This window comes from Dipodomys merriami, unplaced genomic scaffold, assembly GCF_024711535.1.
Source record: "Dipodomys merriami isolate MVZ:Mamm:240054 unplaced genomic scaffold, mDipMer1.0.p SCAF_64, whole genome shotgun sequence".
Taxonomy (NCBI): Eukaryota; Metazoa; Chordata; class Mammalia; order Rodentia; family Heteromyidae; genus Dipodomys; species Dipodomys merriami.
In genome coordinates this window covers 2525125-2535000 of record NW_027206224.1, presented here as the reverse complement: position 1 = coordinate 2535000, position 9876 = coordinate 2525125, and the positions used below count along the sequence as shown (strand labels likewise).

The 9876-nt window shown below is 40.2% G+C and overlaps 1 protein-coding gene across 2 annotated transcripts in view; it reads left to right on the top strand.

The window, feature by feature from the left end:
- LOC138815383 (nuclear factor of activated T-cells, cytoplasmic 3) overlaps positions 1-9876 on the top strand; it is a 65892-nt gene that overhangs the window by 28637 nt on the left and 27379 nt on the right. For both annotated transcript variants that reach the window (XM_070004736.1, XM_070004737.1), the window contains exons 3-6: positions 268-430; positions 4571-4770; positions 8535-8707; positions 9203-9343. In XM_070004736.1, coding sequence (XP_069860837.1) covers positions 268-430; positions 4571-4770; positions 8535-8707; positions 9203-9343 — 677 coding nt within the window. The remainder of the gene's footprint in view (positions 1-267; positions 431-4570; positions 4771-8534; positions 8708-9202; positions 9344-9876) is intronic.

The following is a 9876-nucleotide window of genomic DNA, read 5'->3' as shown; positions in this document are numbered from 1 at the left end:
ATATACACAGTTTAGGGACAGTTTTATTTCATAAATTATTAGAATTTAGTCTTTAAAAAAATACAGGAAACCAAAAAGTAGAAAACAGATTTTAGTTTTCAGTTTATATAATTGTTAAGTATCTATAATTCCTAGTGTTACAACTTACTAAGGGAAGTTTTATTTTGTTTTGAGGATCACAGGAAGACATGTTGGTATTGGCAAAGAAGTGACTTGAATCAGAAATAATAGCATAGTGAAATGCTTTTTTGTGTGTTTTGTTTATAGCACATCTTCATTACCTCCACTAGACTGGCCTTTACCAGCTCACTTTGGACAATGTGAACTGAAAATAGAAGTGCAACCTAAAACTCATCATCGAGCCCATTATGAAACTGAAGGTAGCCGAGGGGCAGTCAAAGCATCTACTGGTGGACATCCTGTTGTAAAGGTATGAAACTTTTGAGGTTTATTTTGTAGATGTCATATATTTGTTGGTGGTTATACAAGTTTATTCATTTAGGTACTTTAGTCAAATCTGGATTGTATTTTATCTCCCTTAAGAGATAAAAGTCTTATCAACTTTTCTGCACGGGCTTGCTTCAAACTTCCAACCTCAAATCTGAGCCCTGTGAGTAGCAAAGGTTATAGACATGAGCCACCAGCACCTACCTGGCTGACACAGAATTTTTCTGTGTAGCCTCATCAGTGCTTAGGAGGCTGAGTCAGAAAGACTACAAGTTTGAGGACAGCCTGGGCTGTTCTTAAAAGGTAGAAGTTTCAAAAAGAGATTAAATAATTATTGAAGATTGGAGACATGGCTCAAATAGTAGAGTATGTGTTTAGCAAGGCTCTTTTTTTGGGGGGTGGGGGAAGGGGGGGGTCAGTCGTGAGGCCTGAACTCTGGACCTGGGTGCTATCCCTCAGCTCTGCAGCTCAAGGCTAACTCTCTACCACTTGAGCCACAGCACCACTTCTGGCTTTTTTCTTTTTGCTTATATGGTGCTGAGGAATGGAACCCAGGGCCTCATGCATGCAAGGCAAGCGCTCTACCACTAAGCCACCTTCCCAGCCCCATCCTATAAGACTCTTATGTCCAATTAGCCACTAGAAAGCCAGAAAATGACACTGTGGCTCACAGTGGTAGAATGCTAGCCTTGAGTACAAAAACTCAGGTATAGTGCGCAGGCCCTGCCTGAGTTCAAGCCTCATGGCTTACCAAAAGAAAAAGAAAAAAGTAAATGCTAGCAAGGATGCAGAAAACTAGATTTTGCCTAAACTTTTGTTACAACTACTCAGGAACATAGTTCGTCAAATTCTTAAAAAACTAAATTTGGCCAGGCACTGATGGCTCATGCCTATAATCCTAACTACTCAGGTGGCTAAAATCTGAGGATTGCAGTTCAAAGACAGCCCAGGAAGGAATGTTCATGATACTCTTATGTCCAATTAACCACAAGAAACTGGAAGTGGCACTGTGGTTCAAAGTGGTAGAGCACTAACCTTAAGTAAAAGAGCTCAGTGACAGTGCCCAAGCCCCAAGTTCACAAAAGGAGAGGGATGAACAGTAAAAGGAAATAAACTATCCTCCTTCAGGACCATATGATAGAATAAAACTCTTTTCATACATTTGAGGAGCTGTGGAAATTTTCAAACTAGATGCATGGATGCTGTCGCATAGCTACCAGTTGTTCATTATTAACTATATGTCTCAACACTGTAATAGGCATTCTGTACTTGATACCATGTGTCAAAATACTTCTACAATATTGAAGCAGAAGAAGAGTTTTTGTAAAGGTTATTAATAGTTCATTAAATCTCAAGCTTGGAAGCTACATGACCTAGAACTACTCTTCTAGTCCTGCTGTTGCAAAAATAACTACTGGCACTGTGACTCGCTACAACTCGTACTATCAATGCTGGGGCTGGATGCCAAAAACTCTACCACTACAGTGTTAATAGTTAGACATCTCCTCCACTGTATTTTCTGAAAAATGGATTTTAATAGTTTGATGGACTTAAAACTTTCTTGTGAATGCAAAATAACTTAGGGCCAAAATTAAAAATGAGTGTTACTGAAAAAAATCACTTTGAAACTTGTAAAACTTCACCAAACCTTCACGAAGATTTCACTATCCCCAAAATAAGAGGCATGCCATAAGAACTGACAGACCTGCTCACTTCACTCACTTCATACTTTTACCTGCTAGAGACTGCAACAGATTGAGATACTCTTGGCTATCATTTACAGAAGAATAGAGTAGTAATCAGAAGAGCTGAGAGAAAGTCCTCCAAGGCACTTCTATAAAGCCAGGTTGAGATATCATTGGTTATCTTGAGAAAAAGAAATAAAAGATAAAACTAAACAACAAAGAAAACTCATAGACTCCAAATGAAGTCTGGTCTTTTATCAGTTTTAAAGGGTGGGCAACTTGACTGTGGAGCATAGGCAGATCTTTGCAGTCTGATGAGTGCTATTCCAGATATTCCATGAAAACACACATTTTATCCATATTAAAAGGTAAGAAGAGAGAAAACAGGGACTGGGAAGGTGGCTCAGTGGTAGAATGCTTGCCTAGCATGCAGGAGGCCCTGGGTTTCATTCCTCAGTTCCACATACACAGAAAAGGTTGGAGTGGCGTTATGGCTCAAGTAATAGAATGCTAGCCTTGAGCAAAAGAAGCTCCTGGACAACATCCAGGCCCTGATCAAGCCCCAGGACAGGCCAAAAATAAATAAATAAAAAGGAAGAGAGAAAACAATGGTAGCAAACTGGGAGGTGGTTTAGATTTGATTTTTGAGTTGTTAGAAAGAGACTTTCGGAATAATTAGATAAAAATGTTAAATTTTCTTATAGAAAAGGAGGGATCTGGGCTGGGAAGATGGCTCAGTGGTAGAGCACTTGCCTTGCATGCCTGAGACCCTGGGTTCGATTCCTCAGTACCACATAAGCAAAAAGAAAAAAGCCGGAAGTGGTGCTGTGGTTCAACTGGTGGAGCGCTAGCCTTGAGCCTGAAGAGTTTAGGGACAACGCCCAGGCCCAGAGTTCAGGCACCATGACCTGACCCAGAAAAGAAAAGGAAAGAAAAGAAAAGAAAAGGAGGGTTCCATATATGAAGAAAAGGGAAACATGGTAACTCCATAATTTTTTTTTTTTTTTGCCAGTCCTGAGGCTTGAACTTAAGGCCTGGGCACTGCTCCTGAGCTGTTTCTGCTCAAGGCTTACACTCTACCACTTGAGCCATAGCACCACCTCTTGCTTTTTCTGTCTATGTGGTACTGAGAAATCAAACCCAGTGCTTCATGCACACTAGGTAAGCACTTTACCACTAAGTCACATTCTCAGCTCCTTCATAAATTTTTTTAAAAGTCAAAAAGAAAATGAGGTAGACAAAGATAAAAGGAAAAAAATTAGAAACTATAAATCTTGTCCTTTACAATTGTAGTTGCAAAAGAATACATACATTTTTTTCTGGTCCTGGGGCTTGAACTCAGGGCCTGGACACTGTCTCTGAGCTTCTTTTTGCTCAAGGCTAGCACTCTACCACTTGAATCACAGCGCCACTGCTAACTTTTTCTGTGTATGTGTTACTGAGGAAATGAACTCAGGGCTTCATACATGGTAGGCAAGAAGTACTCTACCACTAGGCCATATCCCCCAGCCTCTGCAACAATCTTTAACAAAATACTAGTAAACCAAGTATAACAGCACATCAAAAAGATTGTAGCTAGGCACTAATGCTCAGACCTGTAATCCTAGGTACTCAGAAGGCTGAGATTTGAGGATAGTGATTCTAAGACAGCCTAGGCTGGCTTTGAGTCTGTGAGACTTTTATCTCCAGTTAACTACCAAAAAGCTGGAAGTGAAGCTGTGGCTCAAGTGGGTACTGGTAGCTTTGAGCAAAAGAAAGAAACTCAGGAACAACATCCAAGTCTTGAGGTCAAGATCCAGGACTGGGGCTGGGAATGTGGCTTAGTGGTAGAATGCTTGCCTAGCATGAGTTTAATTCCTCAGTACCAAAAATCCAGAAGTGGTACTGTGGCTCAAGTGGTAGAGTGCTAGACGTGCAAAAAGAAGCTCAGGTACAGCGCTCAGGCCTTGAGTTCAAGCCCGAGGACTGGCAAAAAAAAAAAAAAAAAAAATCCAGGACTGGCACAGAACAAAAACACAAAAAGCATATTCATTTGTAGTGTATTCCATTGTTTTCTTTTAAACAAATTTAGAAATTTGGAGGACAGATTTTATTTTTATTTTTTTTGCTGGTTGTAGGGCTTGAACTCTGGGCCTGGGCCCTGTCCCTCAGTTCTTCAGCTCAAGGCGAGCGTGCTACCTCTTGAGCCACAGTGCCACTTAAGGTTTTCTGAGTGGTTTATTGGAGATAAGAGTCTCACAGACTTTACTGCCTGGGCTGGTTTTGAACCGTGATCATCATATCTCAGCCTCCTGAATAGCTAGAATTACAGGCATGAGCTACTGGCATCTGGCCAGATTTTTTTTTTAACATAATAGTATATGTGATACTGATACAAGCTTATTATAAAGTGTATGGATAATGAATTGCCAATATTTGTGTTTCTTCTTCCTCCTTAGCTTCTGGGTTACAGTGAAAAGCCAATAAATCTACAGATGTTTATTGGAACAGCAGATGATCGATATTTACGACCTCATGCATTTTACCAAGTACATAGAATCACTGGAAAGACAGTTGCTACTGCAAGTCAAGAGATAATAATCGCCAGCACAAAAGTTCTGGAAATTCCACTTCTTCCTGAAAATAATATGTCGGCCAGGTACCTTGAAACATTTCTCAAAACATTTCTTTTTTCTCCTGAGATAACTCTGAAAATAATAAACCTGTTTCTTCTTTCAGTATAAAAATAAAATGTGGGGCTGGGAAGATGGCTCACTGGTAGAGTGCTTGCCTTGCATGCATGAGGCCTGGGTTTGATTCCGCAGCACCACATAAGCAGAAAAAAAAAAGCTGGAAGTGGTGCCATGGAGTGCTAGCCTTGAGCTGAAGAGCTTAGGGACAGCGTCCAGGCCCAGAGTTCAGGCCCTATGACCAGCAAAAAAAATAAAATGTTCATTTTCCTAAGTTAGCTGGAAAATATGTAAATAGCTAGCAGATTTGCTAAGGATAGTAGCATATTTCTAGAAAGAAAATTCAGCTCATCAAACAAATATTTATAGAGTGAAGCATTATCTTAAATGATAAAGATAAAATATATGGACTTTCATTAGGTTTCTTACATCTAATAGAATAAACAATTGCAGCATATTCTCATTTGTCAAGTGTCTGTAAAAAAGGCTTAGCACCAGGCACTGGTGACTCAAGCTTGTAATCCTAGCTATTCAGAAGGCTGAGATCTGAGGATTATAGTACAAAGCCATCCTGGGCAGGAAAGCCCAGGAGACTCTTTGTCTCTAACCACCAAAAAGCCAGAAATGGATTTGAGGTCAAGTAGTAGAGTGTTAGCCTTGAACTAAAATCTCAGGGACAGCACTCAAGCCTTGAGTTCAAGGCCCAAGATAGGCACACGCACAAAAAATCTAATGGTATAAAGAAGTTTCATTTTTATATTTCTGTACATGTATCTAATGTACTTTGATGCTTCTTGTTCATTATCGCCCCTTTCATTGTTCTCCACTATTTTCCCCTCTAATCCTTATCCAGCCCTGTTTTTCAGTGGTTAATTTCCCCCCCACCCTCAATGGTTAATTTAATGATAGGGTCTTGCTTCTCACTCAGGCTCACACTCAAGCTTCCTGTCATCACCAGAATCGTAGATGTATGTACTACATCTGGATTCCCTCTATAGAGATGGATTTTCATGGACTTCTCTGCTCTGGCTGGCCTTGTATCACAATCTTCCCAGTTTCAGCCTCTTGTATAGCTTGGGATGGGAGGTGTGCACTATTGAATCCAACTATTGTTTTGAGAAGGGTGTGAACTCTTTTTTGTAATTTTTTTGATTTTGTCAGTCTGGGGCTTGAACTCAGTTCCTGGCCACTGTCCCTGAGCTTATTTTGCTCAAGGCTAGCCTAACTCTACCATTTGAACCATAGCACCACTTCGGGCTTTTTCTGTTTATATGGTACTGAGGAATTGAACCCAGGGCTTCATGTTTGCTAGGTAAACACTCTCCCACTGAGCCACATTCCCAGGCCAAGTGTGAACTTTTCTATTTAGGTTGGCCTCAAATTGATCCTCGTCTTAGCTTCTCAAATAGCTAGAATTATAAGCATAAGCCATTGGCACCTGGATTTGGACTTTTCTAGGAACTAAAAAAAAAATTCTTAGGGTCAGATTACAGGCCATGTTTCTCTTCATCCCTCTAGACAGTCAAAAGCACTATATTTGTTGGTAGTGATGGCTCATGCCTGTAATTCCCGCTACTGAGGAGGCTGAGATCTAAGGATCCTGGTTCAAAGCCATCCTAGGCAGGAAAATTTATCAACTCTTACCTCCAAAAAACCACTCAGAAAAAGCCAGAAGTGTCACTGTGGCTCAAGTGGTAGAGCGAAAGAAGCACTCAGGAACAGTGCCCAAGCCCTGAGTTCAAGCCCTAGGACTGGCCGAAAAAAAAAAAAAAAAAGCACTATAATTGAGTCAAGTTAAATAGAATATCATCAGAAACTTATTATGCTACTTAACTGCCTACATAACAATATACCTGTATAAATTTTTTTTTTCTGTTTTTTAGTTGGGTCTCATTTTGTTGCCCAGGCTGGTCTTTAACTAGTGGGTTCAGTGATTCTTTTACTGTAGCTTCCTGAGGACTGGCTAGGAATAGATATGTACCACTTTACCCATCTTGTGAAAACTACTGTTAATAGACAGTATATTTTAGGTTGGTCATTATTCCATAGACATACACAGAGACTCCTCCTAACTTAAAAAAGTATGTTGGTGTTTCCTGAGGACATGTCCCACTTGACAGCAAAAAACTTTATTGTATTTTTTTTTTGTTTCTAAGAAGTTCATAATAAATTAGAGTAATTATTATAGTTTATATAGTAGTGTGTTGTTGTCCTGGGAATTGAACTTTGCACATATTTGAAGTGCTCTACCACTGAGCTACACCCCCATGTATTTTGAAATTGCAATTTATATACTGAACTTCAGAAAAGAGAAATTGGTAATCCATGGATTATCCTTTCAGATAATCCTTCCTCCCTGTAATCTCAGCACTGGGTAGGGTAAGGATGGGACTCATGGTTTCAAGACCAGCCTGGAATACATTGTAAGACTGTTTCAGTAATGAACAAGCTATCGAGAAGTTGTTGTATTAAACAATTTTAATATAATACTTTTATTACTTTATTTGAATAATTTTATAGAATTGCCTTCTTTTTTTTCTTTTTTTTTTGGGGGGGGGGTTCAATCGTGGGGCCTGAATTCTGGGCCTGGGCACTGTCCCTCAGCTCTTCAGCTCAAGGCTAGTGCTCTACCACTTGAGCCACAGCGCCACTTCCCGCTTTTTTTTCTTTTTGCTTATGTGGAGCTGAGGAATCGAACCCAGGGCCTCAGGCATGCAAGGCAAGTGATCTACCACTGAGCCAACTTCCCAGCCCCTTTTTTTTCTCTTAAGGTTTTAAGACTAGTCATCTATCTTTTCTTTAAAAAAACAAAAACAAAAAAACGCAAAAAAAAAAACCAAGGCTGGGAAGGTGACTTAGTGGTAGAATGTTTGCCTAGCATGCATGAAGCCCTGGGTTTGATTCCTCAGTACCACATCACAGAAAAACCCAGAAGTGGTGCTGTGACTCAATGGGAGAATGCTAGCCTTGAGCAAAAGCAGCTCAAAGACAGTGCCCAGGCCCCCTGGACTGGCAAAAAAATAAAAACAAAAACAAAAAAACACCAAATTAACTTGATTGTGGTATTTTTAGTTCTTCCCCAACAAACTGACTAAACAAAAATATGAAATTGACTTTTTTGGGGGGGGGGGTTGGTTGTGGGGCTTGAACTCTGGGCCTGGGCCAGGTGCCAGCGGCTCACACCTGAAATCCTAGCTACTCAGGAGGCTGAGATCTGAGGATCGCGGTTCAAAGCCAGCCCAGGCAAGAAAGTCCATGAAACTCTTATATCCAGTAAACCACCAGAAAACCAGAAGTGGCGTTGTAGCTCAAGTGGTAGAGCACTAGTCTTGAGCTGAAGAGCTGAGGGACAGCACTCAGGTCCAGAGTTCAAGCCCCATGACCAAGGAAAAAAAAAACAAACGAACTCTGGGCCTGGGCGCTGTCCCTCAGCTCTTCAGCTCAAGGCGAGCATTCTACCCCTTGAGCCACAGTGCCACTTCCAGTTTTCTAGTGGTTTATTAGAGATAAGAGTCTCATAGACGTTCCTGCCTGGACTGGCTTTGAACCGTGATCCTTAGATCTCACCTTCCTGAATAGGATTACAAGTGTGAGCCACCGGTGCCCAGCATAAATATGAAATTGAATTGCTTACAACCACTGTTATCAGTAAGATATATATGTATGTGTGTGTGTGTGTATGTATGTATGTATGTATGTATGATTTTTATATTTTTTATATTTTTCTTCCTAGTATTGACTGTGCAGGTATTTTAAAGCTACGTAATTCAGACATAGAACTTCGAAAAGGAGAAACTGATATCGGCAGAAAGAATACTAGAGTCCGACTTGTATTTCGTGTACACATCCCACAACCCAATGGAAAAGTACTTTCTCTACAAATAGCTTCTATACCTGTTGAGTGCTGTAAGTGAGCTTGTGTGTTACATTTTAATATTAAAAAAATACTATTTTTGGAAATGGAGCTGTGGCTCCAAGTGGGAGAGCACTAGCCTTAAGTGAAAAAGCTCAGAGACAATGCCTAGGCCCTGAGTTCAAGCCCCATGACCAACAACAACAAAAAGTCACTGGGCATCAGTAGCTCATGCCTGAAAACCTACCTACCCAGGAGGCTGAGATGTGAGGATCGAGGTTCGAAACCAGTCCTCCCAGGAAAGTCCATGAGACTCTTAACTTCAATTTACTGGAAGTGGAGCTGTAATTACAGTAGTGACCACTAGCCTTGAGCAGAAGCAGCTCAGCAAGAGCACCCAGACTAGTACCCAAAACCAAAACAAAACAAAAACCACCTGAATTAATAACCAAATTTTACATTTATTTGTAATTGTTTTTAGCTTGAAGTTGTCATGTATAAAATATTTTAAACTAACATTTTGTTTTTTTTAACTGTCAAAAAAACAGCCCAGCGATCTGCCCAAGAACTTCCCCATATTGAGAAGTACAGTATCAACAGTTGTTCTGTAAATGGCGGCCATGAAATGATTGTAACTGGATGTAATTTTCTTCCGGAGTCCAAAATCATTTTTCTTGAAAAAGGACAAGGTAAATAATATACATTGATTGACTTCAGTGTAAGTGACAAAAGGATGAAATAAATTATTTAGGCATTTCAGTGATATTAATCCCAAGTAGTTTGCCTAAATTCTCATGCATAATTTATGCACTAGGTTTTTTTTTTTTTTTTTGGTCGGTCGTGGGGCTTGAACTCTGGGCCTGGGCGTTGTCCCTCAGCTCTTCAGCTCAAGGCGAGCGCTCTACCACTTGAGCTACAGCGCCACTTCTGGTTTTCTGGTGATTTCTTGGAGATAGGAGTCTCATGATCTCTCCTGCCCGGGCTGGCTTTGAACAATGATCCTCAGATCTCAACCTCCTGAGTAGCTAGGATTACAGGCGTGAGCCACCAGCGCCCGGCTATGCACTAGATTTTTATTTTAAACTAGTTACTAAATTTTTACATAAATGTTAAATTCTCTTTAAATGTCTCAAAAATATTTTCATATGTAAAAGTATGTTCACATGAAAGCTTAGATACAAATTTTTATGGCAGTGTTATTCATAATATCCCTAAAATAAAT